The following is a 27,247-nucleotide window of genomic DNA, read 5'->3' as shown; positions in this document are numbered from 1 at the left end:
AACTGGATGTGGCACCATTCACCACCACTGTCTGGGCCTGCCCTCCAGCCAGTTCCTAATCCAGTTCTTACCGTGACTGAAGACTCTTAATCCTGCAGAGCATGTCTAGGTGCCCTGCTGAGTACTGCTCGATGACATCTTTCACGTCGTAGGGGCGAAGAGTTTCCTTAAACTTCCTCTTTGCAACATGAAATTTCATAATCCTGTGGGCAAAGAGCAGGTCACAGCTTAATCTTCCAGAGCTGTGAAGCAGCACAACAGAGCCTTCAGACATAGAATCAGAGAATCAGTCAGGGTTGGAAGGGACCACAAGGATCAGCCAGTTCCAACCCCTCTGCTATGGGCAGGGACACCTCACGCTGCTGCCTCATGTTCAGCCTATTCTGGTAGGTTCCAGTTAAAGATGAGATTTCCTGCCCGTGGTACAGGGCTTGAGCTATGATTCTGATTACAGAAATGAACACTGGAAAAGCTCTGTGAGGAGCAGTCCATCACTTTGACAGCTCAGGGCTCATCTCTGTGCAGCTTTAAATAAGGCAGGTGCTACACTTTCCTCTCTTCCATTCCCAGCCAGTTCCAGAGTCTAATGGCTTTTGGCATCTTTTGCAAGCTAGAGGCTTCTGAAACTGGGATGTGGAGTCTTTTTCATTGCTTTTGTTTGTTGTTTACACTGGAGAAGAGGAGGCTGAGGGGAGACCTCATTGCTCTCTGCAACTACCTGAGAAGACACTGCAGCAAGGAGTGGGCAGCCTCTTCTCCTTGGTGACAAGGGACAGGACTACAGCAAACGGTTTCAGGCTGCACCAGGCAAGGTTCAGGCTGCATGCTAGGAAGTATTTCTTCACTGAAAGGATTCTCAAACACTGGAATGGTCTGCCCAGGGCAGTGCTGGAGTCCATCCCTGGAGGTGCTCAAGCAGTGTGTGAACCTGGCGCGTAGGGACATGGTTTAGAGTTAACCCTTCAGTGCTGGGTCGAGAGTTGGACTGGATGAGCTTGGAGGTCTCTTCCAACCAGATGTTTCCTGTGACTCCAGGAAAAGGTCAAACCGCAGCACGGCTCGGGGCTGTCGTTCCCACTTACGCCACAAGAGGGCAAGCGAGAGCCACGACAGCCTGCAGGGAGCCGGCAGCGGCAGCGCCGAGCCGCTGGTACCGACCCTGCAGCAGCAGCAGCAGCAGCAGCGCTTGGATGCAAGAATGAACCCAAACCCCTGCAAGTCATCAGCACTTCTGAAAACGCTATCTGCATTTTTGAACCGCCGATCAGCCGTGCAGCGAGGTGGTATTTTATAACGCAGATCCACTGTAAGAGATGAAACACGGTGGTCACAAGTGTGACAAGGGGCTGTAAAAAGCAGCCTCTGATGATGATGCATCTAGAGGAGAGCATTGGGGAAAAAAGGAAAAGGCTTTTGTGTTGAGTTAGAGCAAGGCTGCAAGAGCTGTTCGGCCTGGAGGGCTCTGGGGAGACCTTAAAGCAGCCTTCCAGTACCTGAAGGAGGCTTACAAGAAAGCTGGGAAGGGACTTTTTACAAGGGCTTGTAGTGAAAGGATGAGAGCGAATGGATTGAAGCTTAAGGAGGGCAGATTTAGACTAGATAGCAGGAAGAAAATCTTTATAGTGAGGGTGGTGAGACACTGGCACAGATTGCCCAGGGAGGTTGTGGCTGTTCCCTCCCTGGAGGTGTCCAAGGCCAGGCTGGATGAGCCCTTGAGCAACCTGCTCTAGTGGAGCAGGGGGTTGGAACTAGATAATCTTTAAGGTCCCTTCTAACCCAAACCACTCTATGAATCTATGAATCTCAAAGTGCTTTGTCTGTAGATAACTTCTAAACCACAGGTCCCACTCATTTTTGCATGCCCTGGTAACTTGTAGAAAGCTTTAGGTCCAACACTGATTTTTTTATGCAGGAGCCAAAAGCAGCACCCATGTCATCTCACTCCTGTCAAATGCAGGACCAGCCCTGATCTGGCACTGTGGCATTTTCTGAACAGGCAAATCTTTCCTGGCACTTGCTACATTTTGATTCCCATCCGTGTTGTGCCTTGCAGTATTGAAATCCATTCTGTTTGTCATTTGGTGCAAGTTGGTGAGACTGGCAGCCAGTCAGCACATCTCTGATCTTTGTGCAGCCCTGTCATGTTCATGTGATTCTTTCAAGCCTGTACCTTGTCAGCCTTGTCACTTTCTCAGGATGAAATGGAGCTTCAGCATCCTGGGATCCAGGTAAATCTTACACATGGTTACTGCCTTGAAGATTTAAAGGCAGGTAGGCTGCTTTAGCCATAGCCAGATGAGAAGCTGAGGCATAGGAAATTTTGTTTAACAGAATCACAGAATCAAGCAGGTTGGAAGAGAGCTCCAAGCTCAGCCAGCCCAACCTAGCACCCAGCCCTGGCCAAGCAACCAGACCATGGCACTAAGTGCCCCAGCCAGGCTTGGCTTCAACACCTCCAGGCACACAGACTCCACCACCTCCCTGAGCAGCCCATTCCAATGCCTGTGTGATCTGCTCTCAGTGATCCTGCCCTGGCAGGGGGATTGGACTGGATGAGCTCTGGAGGTCCCTTCCAGCCCCTGACACTCTGTGATTCTATGAGATGCCCACAGGTCAGTTTGCTCACTTGCTGCACCAGGAAAGCAGATGCACACAGACCTAAGCTGTGCTGGTTATTCCACTTCTCTCCCCAGGTAATCCTTCCTCCTTGTAAAGTTCTATGTGCAGAAGAGATCAGTGTCTGATACAGAGAGGCCATCAGGCAAAGGTGGTTGAGAGACAGCTCTGCAGCATGTGGGGTAAAAATGGGTCAAAATCACCTCCTCTCTCAAGTCTTACATTGAGGGTGGTGGAGCACTGGAACAGGCTGCCTAAAGAGGTGTTGGAGCCTCTGTCTCTGGAGTCATTCAAAACCTGCCCAGATGCCATCCTGTGCAAGCTGCTCCAGGTGAGCCTGCTATGGTAGCAGGGCTGGGCTAGATAACCTCCAGAGGTCATAGAATCATAGAATAAACCAGGTTGGAAGAGAGCTCCAAGCTCATCCAGCCCAACCTAGCACCCAGCCCTGGCCAATCAACCAGACCATGGCACTAAGTGCCCCATCCAGGCTTTGCTTCAACACCTCCAGGGACAATGACTCCACCACCTCCCTGGGCAGCCCATTCCAATGCCAATCACTCTCTCTGTCCAGAACTTCCTCCTAACATCCAGCCCATTCTGTGGTTCTGTAACCCAGACTAAGCCATACCCTAGCAGCCATGCTGTTTCCTCCCAAACACAGTGCTGCTGTGGCCAAAGACATACCTGAGAGCCTTGCCCAGACCCTGAAGACCATCTGAGCAGAAAATATTTGGGATTTAAGAGAAAGAAAAGGATTCTGAAGCACTGGACAAAGTCATCATGGCTGCTAAAAGTACATTTTATAGGTGTAGCAGAAATGGGACAGAAATGGTAAACTGTGTTTGCCTTTTTTTGGCTGTTACTCTCCAACTCTCCAGTGCAGCAGCTCAAGTTTCATTATATTTTGCTGCACTTAATATTATTTCTTATTAAGAACAAATGAAAGCTTATCTATGCAATCACCAGAAGGAAAGAAAGAAACGAAAGCTCTCAGGTCAGCAAGTTCATCTTCCTGCCACTGCAGTTACTTCCTCCTGCATATTTATTTCTGCTTCTCAAATGTAATTTTATATTCCATAAAGAGTAAAAATAATCCCCTCATTTCCTCTGTGGAGAGCACAAACCCTATGAGGAGAGGCTGAGGGAGCTGGGGGGGTGCAGCCTGCAGCAGAGGAGGCTCAGGGCAGAGCTCATTGCTGTCTGCAGCTGCCTGCAGGGAGGCTGTAGCCAGGTGGGGTTGGGCTCTGCTGCCAGGCAGCCAGCAACAGAAGAAGGGGACACAGCCTCAAGTTGTGGCAAGGGAGGTCTAGGCTGGATGTTGTTAGGAAGTTGTTGTCAGAGAGAGTGATTGGCATTGGAATGGGCTGCCCAGGGAGGTGGTGGAGTCTCTGTGCCTCGAGGCCAGCCTGATCTAGTGTGAGGTGTCCCTGCCCATGGCAGGGGGGCTGGAACTGGCTGATCCTTGTGGTCCCTTCCAACCCTGACTGATTCCATGATATTCTAGGCTCTATTTACAGAAGGAAAACCCCAACAGTTCTGTATCATTACAAAGCTGAAAGAGGCTCTACCTCTGTAAACCCACAGGCATGAATTAATTGTCCTGCTTTAATTTCCCTCCCTCCCCACTCCCAAACCAAAAGGAGCATTTTTGCCAACGTAACACAATTTGTACCCAGCTGTAAGCAGTGGAGGGGGGGAAAAAGGTCAACAAATTACTCTCTCCTGTTGCAATTTGTCAAGGTGCTGCAAGCCAGAATGGATCCAACTTTGCACCCCTCTACTTGGAGTGGTTTGCAGAGCGCCTCGTGAAGCTAGGCAAGCACCTTCAGTCTTCAACTGCTCCTGTATACCAACATGAAAGGAAAACCAACCTTCCCCCTCCCCTCCCCTGCCTTTGCAATTCAAAGCTGTTGCTAAAAACACACTTCAAAACGAGGCACAAAGTTTCCATATAGGCAGATGCTATCATCTTGAAATTCTACAGTTACTATATAGCGTCTCAGATACTTCCTCAGATGTGTGCATAGATCCCACAGCAGCCAGGTAACAGATACTCTGAATAATCAGAAAGAGGATCAGCTCCCCTGGGGAGCAGAATTATCAGTCTCTTGATTTTGAGAGATTAAGGTCTAGCATTTAAGAGGAGTCTGGAGGTGACGGCATCACCGCTGCTGGGCAGAGCTCACAGGGATGCTTCTGGAGAGAGGTGTGGATGCTGCTTGCAATCCCCATGGGGCATGGGAGAGAGCATAGAATCAGTCAGGGTGGGAAGGGACCACAAGGATCAGCCAGTTCCAACCCCCCTACCATGGGCAGGGACACCTCACACTAGATCAGGCTGGCCACAGCCTCAGCCAGCCTGGCCTTGAACACCTCCAGGTGCCTAGGCAGGATTTGCTCTTCCAAAGACCCAGGAAGGCAGAGGGCCTTGGCAGTCTCAGGAAGGTGAAGGCTAAGTTTAAGCTTTCAGTACAGGCAATTTTCAGTTTGAGTGCAGTTTGCTGCTTTCTTGGAAAAGAAGGAGACTGTTGGGTCTAAATCACTTGGGTTATATTTAGTTCACTGGCTAGTGGCAGGTGAGGCTTTGCACAGCTGAATGGATGTAATGATCCTGCTGTCACCAGAAGCAAGTTGCATTAAAAGTCCTATGGCAGAGAGTGTGGGGCATATGAAAGAAATCACTTTTCCAGGCAAGGTGATCCATGTCCAGTAACACTACAGCAAACTGGTTGCTGGGACTGCAGAAAACAAAGTGGATACCAGTAGCCATTACTCTCTCTCTTTGCTGAGCTGTGTCTCATGTAACATTTCTGCTCATTGAAAAGCTGATAACAGAACAAAGTATTTCAATCGAGCTACTGATGAAAAAGAACCATAATCATAGAATCAAGCAGGTTGGAAGAGACCTCCAAGCTCATCCAGTCCAACCTAGCACCCAGCCCTGGCCAGTCATCCAGACCATGGCACTAAGTGCCTCATCCAGGCTTTGCTTGAACACCTCCAGGGATGGCAACTCCACCACCTCCCTGGGCAGCCCATTCCAGTGCCAATCACTCTCTCTGACAACAACTTCCTCCTCACATCCAGCCTAGACCTCCCCTGCCACAACTTCAGGCTGTGTCTCCTTCTTCTGGTGATGAGTGCCTGGCAGCAGAGCCCAACCCCACCTGGCTACAGCCTCCCTGCAGGCAGCTGCAGACAGCAATGAGCTCTGCCCTGAGCCTCCTCTGCTGCAGGCTGCACCCCCCCAGCTCCCTCAGCCTCTCCTCACAGGGCTGTGCTCCAGGCCCCTCCCCAGCCTTGCTGCCCTTCTCCATACACCTTCCAGCACCTCAGCATCTTGAATTGAGTTGAGTGGCCCAGAACTGGACACAGTACTCAAGGTGTGGCCTGAGCAGTGCTGAGCACAGGGGCAGAAGAACCTCCCTTGTCCTGCTGCCCACACTGCTCCTGAGCCAGCCCAGGATGCCATTGGCTCTCTTGGCCACTTGGGCACACTGCTGGCTCCTGTTCAGCTCCTCTCTCCCAGCACCCCCAGCTCCCTCTCTGCCTGGCTGCTCTCAGCCACTCTGGCCCCAGCCTGTAGTGCTGCTTGGGGTTGTTGTGGCCAAAGTGCAGAACCCTGCCCTTGGCCTTGTTCAGTCTCATCCCATTGACCTCTGCCCACCCATCCAGCCTGGCCAGGTCCCTCTGCAGGGCTCTCCTGCCCTCCAACAGCTCCACAGCTGCTCCTAGCTTGGTGTCATCTGCAAACTTACTGATTCTGGACTCAATGAAGATGCTGAACAGGACTGGGCCCAGATAAGCTACGTTAAATCAGTTATGCCACAAATATCACCACATCATAAGTTCAGCTAGCTACCATTTCACTAATTGACAAGCAATGTATTAATATCTTCATTTGTAGATTCAAAGAATGGTTTGAGTTGGAAGAGACCTTCAAGATCATCTAGATCCAACCCCCTTGGCAGGGCACACCTCCCACTAGATTGCACTGCTCAGGGTTTCATCCAGTCTGGCCTTGAACACATCCACAACCTCCCTGGGCAACCTGTTCCAGTGTCTCATCACTCTGACTGGAAAGAATTTTCTCCTGGTATCCACTGTAAACCTGCCTCTCTCTGGCTAAAATCCATCCCCTCTCATCCTATCACAACAGGCTCTCATTAAAAAAGCATCACATATTCATCCAGTGTTTTTTCTTTTACTCACCTGATTGCTCTGATGACAGTTTTGAGAGCAGGAGTGAGATCTTCTACTGACACATCACACTGGCATCCTTTCTCATCATAAACATCATCTGTTCCCAGACTGGTGTCAGCTGCAAAATACAAGAGCACACTCAACAAGCAGCACTTAAAACTCTCTTCCTTAGTGTTTTCTACCTGCCAGCCCAGTGGTTCTGGGGAAAAAACAAACCAAGTAGCTCCATCAGGTTTTGAACTGGATGATGCACAAACTCAGGCTGGGTGGGGAATGACTGAGAGCAGCCCTTCAGGGAGGGAGCAGCCACAACCTCCATGGGCAACCTGTGCCAGTGTCTCACCACCCTCACTGCAAACAACTTCTGCCTAACATCCACTTTCAATCCCCCCTCTGCTAGTTCAAACCCATTCCTCCTCATCCTGTCATTACCAGACCTTGTCAATAGTCCCTCCCCAGCCCTCCTGTAGCCCCCTTCAAATACTGGAAGGCCACTCCAAGGTCTCCTGGAAGCCTTCTCTTCTCCAGGCTGCAGAGCCCCAACTCTCTCAGCCTGTTCTCAGAGCAGAGCTGCTGCAGCCCTCTGAGCATCTTGGTGGCCTCCTCTGGACTGGTCCAAATAGTTTAATGTCCTTCTTGTGCTGGGGGCTCCAGAACTGCACACAGGACTGCAGGGTGGGGTCTGAGGAGAGCAGAGCCAAGGGGCAGAATCCCCTCCCTTGCCCTGCTGCCCACACTGCTCTTGCTGCAGCCCAGCACAGGGTTGCTGTCTGGGCTGCACTCACACTGCAGGCTCCTGTTGAGCTTTTCATCAGCCCAGACCCCCAGGTCCTTTTCCTCAGGGCTGTTCTCAGTCATTCCCCACCCAACCTGGAGTTCCGCTTGGGATTGCAGGACCTTACCCTTGGCCTTGTTGAATGTCATGAGGTTGGCCTGGGCACACCTCTCCAGCCTTATCAGGTCCCTCTGGATGGTCCCTTCTCTTCTTCCAGGCACCCAGCAACAGAAGAAGGGGACACAGTCTCAAGCTGTGCCAGGGGAGGTCTAGGCTGGATGTTGTTAGGAAGTTGTCGGCAGAGAGAGTGATTGGCATTGGAATGGGCTGCCCAGGGAGGTGGTTGAGTCACCATCCCAGGAGGTGTTGAAGCCAAGCCTGGCTGGGGCACTTAGTGCCATGGTCTGGTTGCTTGGCCAGGGCTGGGTGCTAGGTTGGACTGGCTGAGCTTGGAGCTCTCTTCCAACCTGGGTGATTGTATGGTTCCATGGTTCTTTCATGGTTAGAAGCCTACAGGTTTGGGGTGGTTTTTTTTTCCAGGGATCAAGAAAATAAATTCCTGCTTCCTTCCCTTGGGCTTCCTCTGTTCTGGGAAAGATGCAAACATAGGCTGCTGCCTCTGCCTCTTTGGGGGAGCTTTGGGTGCTCTTATCGTGAAGCCTGCGATTAAGTTCCAGCCCAGTTAGTGCTGCCTTTTCTTTCAGTTGGGTTTTCGTTTTTGGAGCTCAGCTCCAATCTCAGTAAAATGATTGATGTGAACTCCTCCCTGGAAGAGAGTCAACTTGGTGCTGTTTTAAAAGCAAAGAAAACTCTGAGAGGGGAAAAGAAAAATCAATCCGAGGGGGAGCGAAGGGAATTTGTTTTCATGGTTCAGCAAACAGGAAGATGATGTGAGCTTGGGAGAAGAGGTGAGAAGCTCCATGGAAGCAAACCATCACAAAAAAGCACTGGCCTGAGGCACATTTTTTAACTTGGTAACTGTTCCCTGAATAGTGTGAAGCTAAACCATGAAGATTTTTGTGCTTAGAATGATTTTTGAAGGGAGGGGGAAAAAAGTCAGGGAGGTTGTGTGAGAAATCCTGAGCAGTATGAAAATGCTGTAAAATGCAGACAGGATTGCCCCAGGGCTTCCTCAGAGGGCATAGGATAAATCCTTGCGCTGTCACATCATGTCCTAGAGGCTCCTTTTCACTCTCCCTCTGTTTTGGTGAACTTTACCCTTTAAGAAACAGTTTTGTGGTGCTCTCTGGTCTCTCCTGCACCTGAATTTCACAACACAGAAATCTATAAGAACAGATCTTGCTCCTCTGGACAGAGATCATAGAATCATAGAATCAAGCAGGTTGGAAGAGATCTCCAAGCTCAGCCAGCCCAACCTAGCACCCAGCCCTGGCCAATCAACCAGACCATGGCACTAAGTGCCCCAGCCAGGCTTGGCTTCAACACCTCCAGCCACACAGACTCCACCACCTCCCTGGGCAGCCCATTCCAATGCCAATCACTCTCTCTGACAACAACTTCCTAACAACATCCAGCCTAGATCTGCCCTGGCACAGCTTGAGGCTGTGTCCCCTTGTTCTGTTGCTGGCTGCCTGGCAGCAGAGCCCAACCCCACCTGGCTACAGCCTCCCTGCAGGCAGCTGCAGGCAGCAATGAGCTCTGCCCTGAGCCTCCTCTGCTGCAGGCTGCACACCCCCAGCTCCCTCAGCCTCTCCTCACAGGGCTGTGCTCCAGGCCCCTCCCCAGCCTTGCTGCCCTTCTCCAAACACCTTCCAGCACCTCAACATCTCTCTTGAATTGAGTGGCCCAGAACTGGACACAGCACTCAAGGTGTGGCCTGAGCAGTGCTGAGCACAGGGGCACAAGAACCTCCCTTGTCCTGCTGCCCACACTGCTCCTGAGCCAGCCCAGGATGCCATTGGCTCTGCTGCCCACCTGGGCACTGCTGCCTCATCTTCAGCCTACTACCTACCAGTACCCACAGGTCCCTCTCTACCTGGCTGCTCTCAGTCACTGTCCCCAGCCTGTAGTGCTGCTTGGGGGATATTGCTCATCTCTGCTCTCTAGACCTTGACAACAACCCTGCACACAATTTGCCTTTTCATTCCAGTTCCCCCTCCACCCAAAAAAGAAAAAAACCAAACAACCCTAACCAAATCAGAGCACCAAATCTTCTTGCTTCTGTCCAGCAGGCAGATAAGTGCTTGAAATGCTGCTGGCCCTGGAAGCAGAGAGCTCTGAGGCTGCTCAGAGCAGCGTCACAGTTTTCCCAGCGCCAGAACGTGTTATTAAACAGCAGAAAACACTTCTAAGAAAGGACAGATGATATTTATAGAACAAATAAATCAAGCCCTCTGCAGAACTTTTCGAGCAGAGCCACAGGAAAGGCTGCTATGAACTCATCATTTCTTGTTGCTGATGCTGTGCAATGTTTAAGGGCAGCGTGGAGAGGGGTTTTTGTTTGCCCATTCACTTAGGGGGCTCAGATGCAACCTGGGGTGTGCTGGGAGGAGTGCAGAAGTACTGTGACAAAAACAAACAAGGCAATCATGGAATGGTTTAGGTTGGAAGGGAACTCAAAGCTCAGCCAGTTCCAACCCCCTGCCATAGGCTGGGACACCTCCTACTAGAAAAGGTCACTCGAGATCTCATCCAAGCTGGCCTTGAATACCTCCTGGGAGGTTGTGGAGCACAGAAGCACAGAATAGATTCAAAGATCACATTGGGTGCTTCTGTGCTCCACAACCTCCCTGGACAACCTGTGCCAGTGTCTCACCACCCTCACTGCAAACAACTTCTTCCCAACAGACAGTTTCAATCTCCCTTCTGCCACTTTAAACCCATTCCTTCTTATCCTGGCATTACAAGACCTTGTCAATAGTCCCTCCCCAGCCCTCCTGTAGCCCCCTTCAGATACTGGAAGGCCACTCCAAGGTCTCCTGGAAGCCTTCTCTTCTCCAGGCTGCAGAGCCCCAACTCTCTCAGCCTGTCCTCATAGCAAAGCTGCTGCAGCCCTCTGAGCATCTTGGTGGCCTCCTCTGGACTGGCTCCAACAGTTCCATGTCCTCCCTGTGTTGGGGGCTCCAGAACCGTCACAGTACTCCAGGTGGGGTTGACAAGAGTAGAGTAAAGGGGAAGAATCCACTCCCTTGCCCTGATTGTTTTAATGACTTCTGCATAGGTCTCTTCTATTTCTTGGTAGATGTGATTAAATCAAAGACTGCTCCTCAGGAAGGAAGAAGGAGGGATTAAAAAGTGGCAAAGACAGGACTGTAGCCCAAAGTAGATCACCTCAAAGATTGGAAGACACAGGTGGGTGATTCTGTGACTGAGATTCTACGATCATAGAATCAAGCAGGTTGGAAGAGACCTCCAAGCTCATCCTGCCCAACCTAGCACCCAGCCCTGGCCAATCACCCAGACCATGCCTCATCAGCTGTGAATTAAATGCTCTGCAGATTGGTGTTTGGATCCAAACACCTCCTGAGCCGCAAAGATGCTGGTACTAGAGAGAAGGAATTGGTTCTGGATTGTCACACTTCTGAGGGAGGCTTGCAGGGGATAGCTGGAGGGCAGGAGCACCTCCCCTGTGGGGACAGGCTGAGAGAGTTGGGGCTGCTCACCCTGGAGAAGGCTCCAGGGAGACCTTAGAGCAGCCTTCCAGTACCTGAAGGAGGCTTACAAGAAAGCTGGGGAGAGACTTTGTTCAAGGGCTTGTAGTGATGGGATGAGAGGGAATGGATTGAAGCCTGAGGAGGGCAGGTTTAGAATAGAGCTTAGGAAAGAACTGTTTGCAGTGAGGGTGGGGAGACACTGGGACAGGTTGCCCCTAGAAGCTGTAAACTCCTCATCCCCTGAAGTGTTTAAGACCAGGCTGGAGGAGGCCTTGAGCAAGCAGGTCTAGTACAAAGTGTCCCAGCCCATGGCATGGGAGTTGGAACTAGATGATCTTGAAAGTCCCTTCCAATCCAAACCATTCTATGATTTCCAGGCTGGAAAACAGTTTCTCAGTAAAGGAAGGAATGTGGTGCCTCCTGGAAGGGTGAGCACTTCTGAACAAGCTTCTGGAAGCAACCTTTCCCTTCTGCCCAGCCTGAGCCTGCACTCTGCAGGCAGTGCAGTGGTGCTGCATCCAGACAGCATTCCTCTCTCCCACAAAAGGCAACACTTTGTCCAGAGGGTGAAGAGAAGAGGATGTCAGAGCTGGAATTTGGAAGCTGTTGATGTAGTATGAAGCTCCCTTTCCCTTCTGCCCAGCCTGAGCCTCCAATCTGCAGGCAGTGCCTACGAGGAGTGCATTGGTGCTGCATCCAGACAGCATTCCTCTCTCCCCCAAAAGGCAAAACTTTGATCATGTGGGGAAGAGAAGAGGATGTCAGAGCTGGATTTCAGAAGCTGTAGTGCAGTATGAAGCAGAACATCATAAAGAATTTCCCCAGCAGCATTTTCTACATGGAAGCATTTCCAATAAAGCTCAGACCTGGCCAAAATGGAAGATGGGATTGGTGGAAAAGTTCTCTGCATACTCAGGGTATAATTATCTGCTCCCCCCTCTCTCTAAGTGCAATTTTCTAAGGTCAGAAGCCTAATTCATCTCAGTTATCATACAACACAGGCAAGCTCTAGAGATCTAAAACCCTAGCATTCCCTTCTAACAACTCTCAATTATCTTCAGTTATTATTTAACATCTCCAAAAAGGAAAAAAAAAAAAGAAAGAAAGAAGACATTTTTTTCTGCACTGGCAATATTTCATGGACCAGCTCCCACTGCTTAATTAAAAAGGAGTCCTTTTCATTTTGAGTGATGGTACAGGGGAGCAGGAGACTTTCTACTAACAATTCACTATAGGCAGAGTAACTGTGCAGTGAAGAGGGATGAGTTTATTGCAGGGAGTGGGATATTAGCCAGCAGGTTTAGATGGGCCTGGGAGAGAAGTAAGGAAGAGAAATGCCAGGTGACCCTAAGCATACACCTCCAGGGTGTTTTCAGGTGCAGGTCTCTGTTGTTTTACACACATCACAGAGAAGAAGTTAAAGCTGTCAAGTCAATGGCATACATAGAATCAGAGGCATTCCAGTTGGAAAACACCTTCAAGATCACCAAGTCCAGCCATTAGGAGGAAGGCTGTGGATGCTCCCTCCCTGGAGGTGTTCAAGGCCAGGTTGGATGAGGCCTTGAGTGACCTATTCTGGTGGGAGGTGTCCCTGCCTATGGCAGAGGGTTGGAACTGGACGATCCTTGTGGTCCCTTCCAACCCTGACTGATTCTATGGTTCTATGATTCTACAACAATGCCTCAAAGGCAGCAGCCTGTACTTAATTATATCAAATGAAAGAATGCCTTGGAGTCAGAGGCCAGCTCTTCCTGCTTAGTTCCAGTGACAATGGTCAGAAACAACTGAGCTCTCCCTTTGAGTTAGCCATGAGAAAATAAACCTTCTCAAATTGATAAAATTGCCAATCATAGAAGCATAGAATGGCCTAGGTTGACAGGGACCTAAGAGATCATAGAATCACAGAATCAACCAACTTGGGAGGAACCTCCAGGCTCAGCCAGCCCAACCTAGCACCCAGCCCTGGCCAAGCAACCAGACCATGGCACTAAGTGCCCCAGCCAGGCTTGGCTTCAACACCTCCAGGGACAGCAACTCCACCACCTCCCTGGGCAGCCCATTCCAATGCCAATCACTCTCTCTGACAACAGCTTCCTCCTAACATCCAGCCTAGACCTCCCCTGCCACAACTCCAGACTGTGTCCCCTTGTTCTGTTGCTGCTTGCCTGGCAGCAGAGCCCAACCCCACCTGGCTACAGCCTCCCTGCAGGCAGCTGCAGACAGCAATGAGCTCTGCCCTGAGCCTCCTCTGCTGCAGGCTGCACCCCCCCAGCTCCCTCAGCCTCTCCATCCTCAGCACCAGCCTTGCTGCCCTTCTCTGGAGGCGCTCAAGCATTTCAACACCTTCCTTCAGCTGAGCGGCGCAGAACTTTGAGAGTAAAACAAGTGTCTCCGTAGAGAGGCGCAGAGGAAGGCAGAGAGGCACAAGAGACTCCTACCATCCACCACGGGCTTGGGCTGGGAGCTCTTGAGGCGCAGGGAGGGCCTGAAGCGGGTGCGGTCGTTGAAGCTCCAACTCTTCTGCACTTTGGTGGGGCTGCCGTCGGTGGCGATGTCGGCACTCGGCGAGCGGCGATCTCCCACCGAAGACTGCCTGTTCTTGATGCTCTGGCCCCGCGGGCTGGCCATGCGCACTCGCTCCTTAAAGCTCAGCTTTTGACTGCCAAGAAGGGAAAGGTGGTTTATGTCTCACTTCATGCTCCTCCTTTCTTTGCACCTCCCCCTCCCCTGCCCTCCCCATCAGCTGATAACCAAATTTGATTACTAAACATCCCCAGCAGCGATCTGTTTCTCGCGCGCTTTTATCTTCACCCACCGCGTTTCATGTGAGGCAGAAACCGACTTGGATGCAACTGTGGGTTTGATAGGGGCACTACCAATAGCAGCCTGTCTTACACTGCAGAATCACCTTTGCAAGGAAATCAAAGTGAGCAAATAGAAACAAATTTCACTCGGGTGATGACTGATTCATCTCCAACTTCTTTGCGCTGTGCATAGGTTTATGTGGATAGGTTTAAGTAGATAGGTTTATGTAGATAGGCTTAGGTAGATAGGTTTAAGTAGATAGGTTTATGTAGATAGGCTTAGGTAGATAGGTTTAAGTAGATAGGTTTGTGTAGATTGGTTAAAGTAGATAGGTTTAAGTAGATAGGTTTGTGTAGATAAAGGTTTAAGTAGATAGGTTTAGGTAGATTGGTTTAAGTAGATAGGCTTAGGTAGATAGCTTTAAGTAGATAGGCTTAAATAGATAGGCTTAGGTAGATAGGTTTAAGCAGATAAGTTTGTGTAGGTAAGTTTGTGTAGGTAGGTTTATGTAGATAGGTTTAGGTAGATTGGTTTAAGTAGATAGGCTTAGGTAGATAGCTTTAAGTAGATAGGCTTAAATAGATAGGCTTAGGTAGATAGGTTTAAGCAGATAAGTTTGTGTAGGTAAGTTTGTGTAGGTAGGTTTACATAGATAGGTTTAGGTAGATTGGTTTAAGTAGATAGGCTTAGGTAGATAGGTTTAAGTAGATAAGTTTGTGTAGGTAAGTTTGTGTAGGTAGGTTTACGTAGATAGGTTTAGGTAGATTGGTTTAAGTAGATAGGCTTAGGTAGATAGGTTTAAGTAGATAGGCTTAAATAGATAGGCTTAGGTAGATAGGTTTAAGTAGATAAGTTTGTGTAGGTAAGTTTGTGTAGGTAGGTTTACGTAGATAGGTTTAGGTAGATTGGTTTAAGTAGATAGGCTTAGGTAGATAGGTTTAAGTAGATAAGTTTGTGTAGGTAAGTTTGTGTAGGTAGGTTTACGTAGATAGGTTTAGGTAGATTGGTTTAAGTAGATAGGCTTAGGTAGATAGGTTTAAGTAGATAGGCTTAAATAGATAGGCTTAGGTAGATAGGTTTAAGTAGATAGGTTTGTGTAGGTAGGTTTATGTAGACAGGTTTAAGTAGATAGGCTTAGGTAGATAGGTTTAAGTAGATAGGTTTGTGTAGGTAAGTTTGTGTAGGTAGGTTTATGTAGATAGGTTTAGGTAGATTGGTTTAAGTAGATAGGTTTGTGTAGGTAGGTTTATGTAGACAGGTTTAAGTAGATAGGCTTAGGTAGATAGGTTTAAGCAGATAAGTTTGTGTAGGTAAGTTTGTGTAGGTAGGTTTATGTAGATAGGTTTAGGTAGATTGGTTTAAGTAGATAGGCTTAGGTAGATAGGTTTAAGTAGGTAAGTTTGTGTAGGTAGGTTTATGTAGATAGGTTTAGGTAGATTGGTTTAAGTAGATAGGCTTAGGTAGATAGGTTTAAGTAGATAGGCTTAAATAGATAGGCTTAGGTAGATAGGTTTAAGTAGATAGGTTTGTGTAGGTAGGTTTATGTAGACAGGTTTAAGTAGATAGGCTTAGGTAGATAGGTTTAAGTAGATAGGTTTGTGTAGGTAAGTTTATGTAGACAGGTTTAGGTAGACAGGTTTAAGTAGATAGGCTTAGGTAGACAGGATTAAGTAGATAGGTTTAGGTACACAGGCTTAGGTAGATAGGTTTGTGTAGGTAGGTTTATGTAGATAGGTTTAGGTACATAGGCTTAGGTAGATAGGTTTAAGTAGATAGGCTTAGGTAGGTAGGTTTATGTAGATAGGTTTAGGTACATAAGCTTAGGTAGATAGGTTTAAGTAGATAGGCTTAGGTAGGTTTAGGTAGATAGGTTTAAGTAGATAGGCTTAGGTAGGTTTAGGTAGATAGGTTTAAGGAGATAGGTTTAAAGAGAACAAATAGAAACAAATTTCACTCAAGGGATGACCAATTATTCTCTAAGATTTCTTTAAATTGCAGATAGGTTCATGTAGATAGGTTTAAGTAGGTAGGTTTGAAGTGAACAAGCAGAAAGAAATTTCACTCAAGGGATGACCAATTCAACTCTAAGATTTCCTTGCATTGTACATAGGTTTAAAGTGAACAAATAGAAACAAACTTCACTCAGATGATGACAGATTAGTCTTTAAGACTTCTTTGCATTGTAGATAGGTTTGAAGTGAACAAACAGAAACAAATTTCACTCAAGTGATGACCAATTAATTTCTAAGAGTCCCTTGCATTGCAGCTAGGTTTATGTAGATAGGTTTAAAGTGAACAGGCAGAAACAAATTTCACTCTTGGGATGACAGATTAATCTCTTAAGACTTCTTTGCATTGTAGATAGGTTTAAGTAGATAGGTTTCAAGTGAGCAAATAGAAAGATATTTCACTCAGATGATGACAGATTAATCTCTAAGATTTCTTTGCACTGTAGCTAGGTTTATGCAGGTAGGTTTAAAGGGAACAAACAGAAACAAATCTCATCCAAGTGCTGATAGATTAATCTCTCAGATTTCTTTGCACTGTAGCTAGGTTTATGTAGCTAGGTTTACATGAATAGGTTTGAAGTGAACAAACAGAAACACCTTTCACTCCAGTGATGACCAATTCATCTCTGAGGTTTCTTTGCACTGTAGCTAGGTTTACATAAATAGGCTTGAAGTGAACAAATAGAAACACCTTTCACTCCAGTGATGACCAATTCATCTCAAAGATTTTGCACTGTAGCTAGGTTTATGTAGATAGGTTTGAAGTGAACAACTAGAAAGGAATTTCACTCAAGCAATGACCAATTAACCTCTAAGATTTCTTTGCATTGTAGCTAGGTTTATGTAGATAGGTTTGAAGTGAACAACTAGAAAGGAATTTCACTCAAGCAATGACCAATTAACCTCTAAGATTTCTTTGCATTGTAGCTAGGTTTATGTAGATAGGTTTGAAGTGAACAACTAGAAAGGAATTTCACTCAAGCAATGACCAATTAACCTCTAAGATTTCTTTGCACTGTAGCTGGGTTTATATAGATAGGTTTGAAGTGAACAACTAGAAAGGAATTTCACTCAAGCAATGACCAATTAACCTCTAAGATTTCTTTGCACTGTAGCTGGGTTTATGTAGATAGGTTTGAAGTGAACAACTAGAAAGGAATTTCACTCAAGCAATAACCAATTAATCTCTATGATTTCTTTGCACTGTAGCTGGGTTTATGTAGATAGGTTTGAAGTGAACAACTAGAAAGGAATTTCACTCAAGCAATGACCAATTAATCTCTATGATTTCTTTGCACTGTAGCTAGGTTTATGGAGATAGGTTTGAAGTGAACAACTAGAAAGGAATTTCACTCAAGCAATGACCAATTAACCTCTAAGATTTCTTTGCACTGTAGCTAGGTTTATGGAGATAGGTTTAAAGTGAATGAACAGAAACAAGTTTCACTCAAGTGATGACAGATTAATCCCCCCATGATTTCCTTGCACTGTAGATAGGCTTATTCCCATCTCAGCCAGCCCAGCTCAGCGTTATTCCTGGCCACCTCTCCAGACCAGCCAAGAACACAGAGTATTCTGTTGCCACTGCATGCCATGTAGCATCATCTCTTTGGGGTTTCAAGCAGGCAAACCCACTGTTAGTACACCCATGCTTCTGTCAAGGTGAGGCATCTCCAACACTTCATATGCAGTGTTAGTCATCACTCACACTCAGAACTCCCTGCTACAGCACTTCCTTGGCCAAGCCCAACTCAAAAGTAAGGGAAGGTCCAAGAAGCAGCCTGATGCCTGATCAATGGCAGCACAGTGATATGCTGTGTGCTCACTGCTGGGAGCTCACTACCTGTAGGTGCTGCAGGACAGGTCCAAGCTCAGTGGGTCAGTGGTGGCCCTGTGCTCTTGGCAATTATCAACTAATCTTTTTCAGAACCACAGATTTAACCAGGTTGGAAAAGACCTCTAGGATCATCACATCTAACTTAATCACCTAATCCTTCTAATTAACTAAACCATGGCACTAAGTGCCTCATCCAGCCTCCTTTTAAACACCTCCAGGGATGGGGACTCCACCACCTCCTTGGGCAGCCCATTCCAATGCCAATCACTCTTGCTGTGTAGAACTTCTTCCTAACATCCAGTCTAAACCTGCCCTGGTGCAGTTTGAGACAGTATCCCTTATAACTCTCTTCTCTAGCCTTCCAGTATCTGAAGTGGGCTACAGGAGGGCTGGGCAGGGACTACTGACAAGGTCTTGTAATGACAGGATGAGAGGAATGGGTTTAAAGTGGCAGAGGGGAGATTGAAAGTGGATGTTAGGAAGAAGTTGTTTGCAGTGAGGGTGGTGAGGCACTGGCACAGGTTGCCCAGGGAGGTTGTGGAGCACAGAAGCACCCAATGTGATCTTTGATGTTTGATCACATTGGGTGCTTCTGTGCTCCACAACCTCCCTCAAGGTGTTCAAGGCCCGTGGTTTGGAAACCTTCTTTATCTACAAGGTTCAGCTCAATCTCCTGTACAAGGGAATGATCATCTTGATCAGTAGTCCTGTCCTAGCATGGTGACAGATGATGGGAGCAATGCAGTAGCTGCTCGTGGTATGCTGTCACCTGGTCTCCTGCTGCCCTGGCATAGGTTTTGGGGGTGCTTTCAAAACACTGGTAGCCAAAATTGTCTATCCTGCAAATTATATAAGTCAAGAGACTTTCCAGTACTCTTAAAATCTTTGCATTTAACTTCAGCATGGCCAGAAGATGTTTTCAATAGAAATTATTTCTGTAATTGAATCACAGATTCATAGAATTGTTAAGATTGGAAGGGACTTTGAAGATTATCCAGTTCCTTCCACTAGCCCAGGCTGCTCAAAGCCACATCCAACCTGGACTTGAAGACCACCAGAGAGGGGGCCTCCTTGGGGAACCTGTGCAAGTGTCTCCTCACCCTCACTGTAAAAAACTTCTTTCCAATCTCCAATCTAAATCTACACTCCTCAAACTTCAACTAATTGAAAGAGGAGGCTCCAGAGAGACCTAATAGCAGCAGGAATAGCAGACTGGGCTGCCCAGGGAGGTGGTGGAGTCACTGTCTCTGGAGGTGTTGAAGCAAACCCTGGATGGGGCATTTAGTGTCATGGTCTGGTTGACTGGACAGGGCTGGGTGCTAGGTTGGACTGGATGGGCTTGGAGGTCTCTTCCAACCTGTTTGATTCTATTATTCTATGAAGGGTGCCTTCCAGAAGGATGGAGACAGACAGTTTACAGAGACCTGCAGTGATGAGGGGCAATGGCTTCAAAGTAGAGAAGAGCAGACTTAGATTGGATGTCAGGAACTGGTTTTGCAGCATGAGGGTGGTGGAACACTGGAACAGGTTGTCCTGGGTTGAGGCCCAATCCCTGGAGATATTCAAGGTGAGGCCCCAACGTGGCTCTGGGAACATGATCTAGTTGAGGATGCCCCTGCTGGCTGCAGAGGGGGTTGGACTGGATGAGCTTTGGAGGTTCCTTCCAATCCAGATTATTCTATGATTCTATAAATCAACTAATTAATTGGACTAATTAATTAACTAACAATAACACAGCCTATGTGGTTCTTAGATGCTTAACCTACTGCCCTCTGAGGAGACAGTGTTACTATGTCATGGTATGCAGTGGAAAGGAGTTCTAACCCTCTGTGGCTGTGACACGTGGAGACAGTCAGCCCTCCCGCCCCATGCACAGCACAGCACAGCATCTCATTCTGCATACAAACATCACCGAGAGCAACAAGGATGCAGTTTGCAGCAGGCAAAGTACATGCTGGGAAGCTCATCAAGAGAGAATGTTCACAGATGCTGAAAAGAATGGAGCCCATCAACAGAAAGATTATTAGAGCAATCTGTTCCTATATGGCACGTTGCATCACTTGGAGGAATACTACCATCTCTGAACGCCATTCCCTTCCTTCCTGCCTTGCCCAAAGCAAGCAGTTGTTGAAGCAAACACACCCTGGTGCTGGAAATGTTTTCCATTTCCATTGCAAATTGTTACCTAGACCTGCAGTACTGTTTGCTGTTGCATATGCAACACAAAAGACCCATGGAACCTACATCTGGCAGGAAAAGTGAGTTCTAAAACTTCACCTTCAACTCAAATGACATCTCCAGGCTGAGTTACACTGCAGCACTGCAGCTCAGGAATCTTTTGCATCGTACAGCTTAGTGGAAAAATCAGCTACTAGATAAAGAAAATAAAGAAATAGGTGTTTAAGGCCAGGCTGGGTGAGGCTCTGGCCAGCCTGATCTAGGGTAGGGTGTCCCTGCCCATGGCAGGGGGGTTGGAACTGGATGATCCTTGTGGTCCCTTCCAACCCTGACTGATTCTATGGTTCTATTTATTAACTGCAGCATTGTATTGTCATAGGATACAGCATGAGCCATGGAGTCAAAATGGACTTCTTGATACAGTAATTAATCATAGAATCAACCAGGCTGGAAGAGACCTCCAAGATCATCCAGTCCAACCTAGCACCCAGCCCTACCCAATCAACCAGACCATGGCACTAAGTGCCCCAGCCAGGCTTGGCTTCAACACCTCCAGGGATGGCAACTCCACCACCTCCCTGGGCAGCCCATTCCAATGCCAATTACTCTCTCTGACAACAACTTCCTAACAACATCCAGCCTAGACCTCTCCTGGCACAGCTTGAGACTCTGTCCCCTTGTTCTGTTGCTGGGTGCCTGGGAGAAGAGCTCAACCCTACCTGGCTACAGCCTCCCTGCAGGCAGCTGCAGACAGCAATGAGCTCTGCCCTGAGCCTCCTCTGCTGCAGGCTGCACACCCCCAGCTCCCTCAGCCTCTCCTCACAGGGCTCTGCTCCAGGCCCCTCCCCAGCCTTGCTGCCCTTCTCCAAACACCTTCCAGCACCTCAACATCTCTCTTGAATTGAGAAGCCCAGAACTGGACACAGCACTCAAGGGGTGGCCTGAGCAGTGCTGAGCACAGGGGCACAAGAACCTCCCTTGTCCTGCTGCCCACACTGCTCCTGAGCCAGCCCAGGATGCCATTGGCTCTGCTGCCCATCTGGGCACTGCTGCCTCATCTTCAGCCTCCATTAGGAGAAAGTTCTTCACAATGAGGGAAGTGAAATACTGGAACAGGTTTCCCAGGGATGTGGCACCATCTCTGGAGACATTCAAGGTCCAACTTGATGAGGCACTTTGCAACCTGCTCTAATTGGAGATGTCCCTGCTCAGTGCATGGGGGCTGGACAAGATGCCCTTTGAGGGTCCCTTCCAACCCAATGCATTCTATGGTTCTGTGATTCCCTGTTGCAATCATGGTAGAGCTGGTGTTAAGAGAGACAGATAACCTCATGTCCTTTCAAGCATCTTTGACCATTCTGCACTTGAATCAGTAGCCACTGAAGCCTTTAGGGCTTTTTACCCTGATTTAATGCTGGTTGGATTAGCAATGCCCAATGCCAAGCTAAAAGTCTTTCACTTTTCCTCCTCTCTTCTTACAGGGACAGCCAAGGGAATGAAAGTAAACCTGTCAGTTGCCACTGGAAACTCATATCCCTGTAAGTACTTCCAAACTTTCATCTGAATGCTGGTCAAAAAAGGCAAAAGCTGAGAGAAACAATCAGAAAATTAGGTCTCTAAATGCCTTCTGAAACGGCTCAGCTTTCTGAACCAGACCTAAAGGAGAAAGAGCTGAGAGAACCACAGCTAACTGCCCTCATCCTGCATTCGTTTACATGTGTGTCTGTCCATCATTTCTTGTTCCTCACATAGGTTATCCCAGTTTGGTGTATCCCCATAGAATGGCTCAGGTTGGAAGGGACCTCAGAGATCAAGCACAAGTCATATGAGGAGAGGCTGAGGGAGCTGGGGGTGTGCAGCCTGCAGCAGAGGAGGCTCAGAGGGGGGACCTTATTGCTCTCTACAGCTACCTGAAAGGAGATTGTAGTCAGGTAAAGTTGGGTTGGTCTCTTCTCCCAGGCAAGCAGTGACAGGACAAAAGGACACAGCCTCAAGCTGTGCCAGGGCAGGTTTAGGCTGGAGGTTAGGAAGAAGTTCTTGGCAGAAAGAGTGATTGAGCAGCCCGGGGGGGTGGTGGAGTCCCTGAAGGTGTTTATAAGGAGGCTGGATGAGGCACTTAGTGCCATGGCTTAGTTAATTAGAAGATGTTAGGTGATAGCTTTGACTCAATGATCTTGAAGGTCTTTTCCAAGCTGATTAATTCTGTGATCATCTGCTCCAACCTGCCTGCCACGGGCAGGGACACCTCTCAAGCAGACTTGGTGACTAATCATATGTGTTTGCTTTCTAGTACATTCCTCCTTGGCAATCTGGGGCAACCTCTTCAGACCTACTGCTTCTCTGCTTTTGCAGGCTGCAAGCTGTGGAATTCATTCACCTTGATAACACTGCAGGTCTGAAGCATCTCAAGTTGTGCTGGGGCAGGTCTAGGCTGGATGTTGTTAGGAAGTTGTTGCCAGAGAGAGTGATTGGCATTGGAATGGGCTGCCCAGGGAGGTGGTGGAGTCTGTGTGGCTGGAGGTGTTGAAGCCAAGCCTGGCTGGGGCACTTAGTGCCATGGTCTGGTTGGTTGGGCAGGGCTGGGTGCTAGGTTGGGCTGGATGATCTTGAAGGTCTCTTCCAGCCTGGTTGATTCTATGATTCTATGATCTTTTAAGTGCAAATCAATCGCAGGAAACAAGCATTTGACTTCCCTAGTTTGCTTTCTGGAAGGTCAGTGCTAGGATCTTACCATTCACTCCTCCTGTCAGTACATGCATGAGTGGTTCACTTTCTGGGACAGCAGAGGACTTTCTAGTTACTTATTTCTTCCTTCCCCACCTCTGATCGAGGAAGAAATAGAAGTTTTGAGACACTAGAGGTCACTGCGGCTTCACTGCATACGGAACGAATCCCTTCTGCGCTGGCCCAAACCTCTGGGCTTGATGAGGCTTTGTTGAAGCTGATAAATGCCTACCCTACAAGCCTTGGCTTTTCTCTCCCATACTCACAGCTCAGCCTGCCTCCCACCAACCATCTCCACTATACGTTTTGGTCAGCTCAGCATCTCTTTGCCTCCCAGTCCCACTCCCCTGTTTCCCTGCCTATCTCTGTGTGTTTCTCATCAAGTTTGTCTTCTGCCCTGCTACAGCCTCAGACCTCCAGTACTACTGCATGCTCCTACTCACAATTTTCTGACCTGGCTTTCAGCTTTTCCTACTTTGCTGGCTGGCAATAGGAAGAAATGTAGATAGCTGAAGGGTTTGAGTCTAGTTCTAGATGTTCTTTACAGTGAGGGTGGTGAGACACTGGCACAGGTTGCCCAGGGAGGTTGTGGAGCATAGAAGCAACCAATGTGATCTTTGATCACATTGGTTGCTTCTATGCTCCACAACCTCCCTGGAGGTGTTCAAGGCCAGGCTGGATGAGGCCTTGAGTGACCTGTTCCAGTGGGAGGTGTCCCTGCCTATGGTGGGGGGTTGGGACTGGCTGAGCTTTGAGGTGCCTTCCAACCTAAGCCATTCTATGATTCTAGTTCAGAGGCATTCCTGGCCATGATGGGGAGGCTGGAGTAAGATGCTCTGTAAGGTCCCTTCCAACCTAAGCCATTCTATGATTCTAGTTGAGAGGCATTCCTGGCCATGATGGGGAGGCTGGAGTAAGATGCTCTGTAAGGTCCCTTCCAGCCTAAGCCATTCTACATGAAGGTGCAGGCTTTGGATCTTGAGACAAATAATTACCACCCATGGCAAACGACAGCAGGCAAACACAAGTGCCAATGTTCACCAGCTAACTTCCAGTAAATACAGATTCTGACCAAGCCTACAGCTGAAATTAAGCTAAACTGAGGACATTAAAATGGAATGGATAGCAGAGTGAGGGCTGAAGTCCAAACCTTCAAGATTTCTCCACCAGTCTCATGTTAGGAGCAGGAAGCCAAAGTTTGTAGTGTTCTATCCCTTACCTTCGATCCGTAGTAACAAGAATTTGAGGGATGCAATGGGATGGAGCTCAATTGTCAAACAGAAATAAAAGAGTAATAAATGAAGTTCAGAGGTTCCAGATGAAGAGAAACTACTTTTCAACCTCTCTTTTCTGTCATCACTTTGTACTTCTATTGCCTTTTAAATTATGGTTTACGAGTAGGAAAAAAAAGGGTAATAGGCTTAAGTTGTAACTGAAAGGTTTCTTCCTCTAAGGTCCCTCCATCTAGGAATGAGCATTTTTGGTAAGAGACACCATTTCCACAGAGTTCAGCAGCAGCAGAGGGTTGATTTCACATGCATTGCTCTACCTTCCAGGACAGGATGCAGGCAGAGCATCCATGGGCTGTGTCCAAGGGGATTCTTCTCAACGACAACCGCACATGTTGACTGCTGGTTCTCATCTAGCCTCTTGTAGCTTAATATTCCCTGCTAATTACTAGATGGAGAACCCAACTGCCAGGGTTACAAAAATCCTCTTGGACCTGGGGCCTCAAATGTTCACCCCCAGTTTGCATTCCAACGCATTCCAGAACTTCAAGCCTCAGGCAGAGAAGGGGAGCAGGGCACCGTGCTGCACGCTGCGATGGTCCGACAGGATGAGTTTCAAGGGACTGCTGTTACTGCCACTGGGTTAATGGCACTGCAGGCAGCAAGCAAGGAGGGAATCACAAGCACTTCCAAACCAAGAAACCTCCTTTGGAGAAGTAAGGCAGTTGGAAATGCCAAGGAGGGGAAGTAAATGGATCATGCACCTGATGTCAGTCGGCATTCCCAAACGTCATGTGAATAGGCAGGATGCTGAGTACCTATGTTTCCGAGGGGTGTACATCCTGAAGAGCTTCTCTTTATTACTACAAAGCTTACTAGGAGTGAGGGGAGATAGAGGACCACATTACTAAGCATTCCACTGCTAGGGAAGGGGTTAGGCTTTCCACCCTAAGTTAGATGCTGCAGCACTGGCAATTCCTTTTTCACACGGTGGATGCAGAGAGTTTACATTACATCTATTTTTAGAAACAGATATGGTACAGCACAATTCCAGAGCACCATTTACAGTGTCCCTCGGAGCAGGGAGGAGTTTTCCCTCCAAGCTCCTATAGGACAATTCCAGAGCACCATTTACAGTGTCCCTCAGAGCAGGGAGGAGTTTTCCCTCCAAGCTCCTATAGGACAATTCCAGAGCACCATTTACAGTGTCCCTCAGAGCAGGGAGGAAGTTTTCTCTCCAAGCTCCTACAGAAGAATTCCAGAGGTCAATTTACAGTTTCCCTCAGAGCAGGGAGGAATTTTTCTCTCCAAGCTCCTATAGGACAATTCCAAAGTACAATTTACCTTTTCAGAGCAGGGAGGAGTTTTCCCTTCGAGCTTCCCTGCTGGCAAAACTCCTCCTTATTGCACCAGAGAGAGCTGTCTGAATAAGGGGTTGGCTCACCAGTTATAACTCTAGGACCTTCAGACTCAGTGTGGCCCTGGGCAGCCTGATCTAGTTGGATGTGTCCCTGCTGACTGCAGGGGAGGTTGGATGAGATGACCTTTGAGGGTCCCATCCAACCCAACGCAATCTGTCAATGTTCATCCTTTGCAGACACCCAATGCATGCCCTGCACACAGCTTAAGACTTCTTATGCTCTCAGGAGGTTCTAAGATTGCTCAAGCTTGTTCTAGTTCCCTCCCAAGGAAGAATTCCAGCTGCACTGTATAACTGAACAGAAAGAAATGCTGTTTGCATCTCCTGTGTGCCTTTGTTGGTAAGGAGAATTTATCACACAGGCTTTTAAAATGACTCTGGCAGGACTCTGAAGCTGTTCTACAGAAACATCTCCTTTATTGTGGGGATTGTTCTAGGTTTGGGGAAATTCAGGGTCAATTGGTATAATCATAAAGCAGGTCCTCCAGAGATTAAGGAAAGCCCACACCAGTGACCTTGTCTACTCTCACTTTTGATTAATCATTTATAAGAATACACTTCTGCATAATATTTTGAGGAGTACCACACACTTTTGTCCCTCCCATTCAAATCAGTTTGGAGCTACAGCCTGGTAAGCACAGCTCTCTCTGCTCACATGCACAGCAACACTGAGGTCTCTGATGAAAGACTGAAAGGTCTATGCATGACAACACACAAGGATTCCTTGCTGTAAATACAAAACAGTCATTGTGGCAGGAAAGAAAAGAATTCACTTTCACCTAAAGCCATAAAAGTTCTTCTCTGCTGTTACTAGAAAAGAGTAGGGAGCAAAGAGCATATTGAGGGAGCAATCCAGTGAAACAAGAGGCAGCTTACTTAGCTCACGCAGCATCCCATGCAAGTCACTCAGCACTGCAGTGAGAAAGAAGGCAGACAGTGGAGGACTGTGACCCCCAAGGACGGCTGCAGCACTTTGCATTTACATTTACACCACAAAGGACCACGTCCACCAGGGGTATTTTGAAGTGAGGCAAACACAGAGCAATACACCTAGTGGCACAAATACGGAGCACTGTATCAGCCTAAGAATGCCAAAGAGCCACTGACAAGCCATGCCTAAAACAGGCACTGAGTGGTCCAGAAGGGGTTGTCCAGCAGACCAGGATCTCAGGACTTAAGTAGTTCATTTTTAAGCCCACACTACTTTGCAGCAGGACAGATATTGCTGGAGGGACAAACACCTTCCAGTGAGAACAGAGTGAAAGAGATCTGGCTAAAACACTGGCTGCTTAAAAACCCACAACAGCTATCACCAGCGTGGGGTATGTGGATGCTCTCAGGCAGAACTGGGAATGACCTCTCCCCTCTGCACAAATCACTGTTTTGCAGGTACCTTTGCTGCCAACTTCACCTTTAATAAAAGCTGAAGTCACTTTTAAACGTTGCTGTGGAAAGAGCAGGGGATGTGGCTGGGGAGTGCAAAAGCTCTGATCAGGCTGCAATAACTTCATGAGATTAATAGGATGCATGGAGGTAATGGCCCAGAACTGACAGAGCAGGTGGAGTGCTCTTGAGTGACATCTCAGAGCAAACACAGGCCCCTCAGGTGACTGTGGCACTAACAGCAGTAAGGTGCAGAGCAGGGAAAAAGATGGAGTCAGGCCTGGAGGAGTAATCTGAAAAGTGGAAGGGGATGTGGGGAATCGATACCAGGACTCTCTGCCCCTGGCTGAATAAGCCAGAAGAGCTTGTGAACCACAGCAGGACTTTTTTTCCTTGCTTTTCCATCCTTTTCTGCTCTCTGATGGTGCTGATACTGCAGACTGCCTGCTGA

The 27,247-nt window shown here is 48.0% G+C and overlaps 1 protein-coding gene across 1 annotated transcript in view; it reads right to left on the bottom strand.

The window, feature by feature from the left end:
* KCNQ5 (potassium voltage-gated channel subfamily Q member 5) overlaps positions 1–27,247 on the bottom strand; it is a 259,047-nt gene that overhangs the window by 3,438 nt on the left and 228,362 nt on the right. The window contains exons 10-12 of the mRNA XM_064164059.1: positions 13,650–13,870; positions 6,832–6,940; positions 72–203 (exon numbers count right to left, since the gene is read on the bottom strand). Of these exons, the coding sequence (XP_064020129.1) occupies positions 72–203; positions 6,832–6,940; positions 13,650–13,870 (462 nt within the window). The remainder of the gene's footprint in view (positions 1–71; positions 204–6,831; positions 6,941–13,649; positions 13,871–27,247) is intronic.

The sequence above is a fragment of the Pogoniulus pusillus genome, chromosome 25 (assembly GCF_015220805.1).
Source record: "Pogoniulus pusillus isolate bPogPus1 chromosome 25, bPogPus1.pri, whole genome shotgun sequence".
NCBI classification, from domain to species: Eukaryota; Metazoa; Chordata; class Aves; order Piciformes; family Lybiidae; genus Pogoniulus; species Pogoniulus pusillus.
Note: the sequence above shows the minus strand (reverse complement) of the source record. Positions and strands in the feature narration are given on the sequence as shown.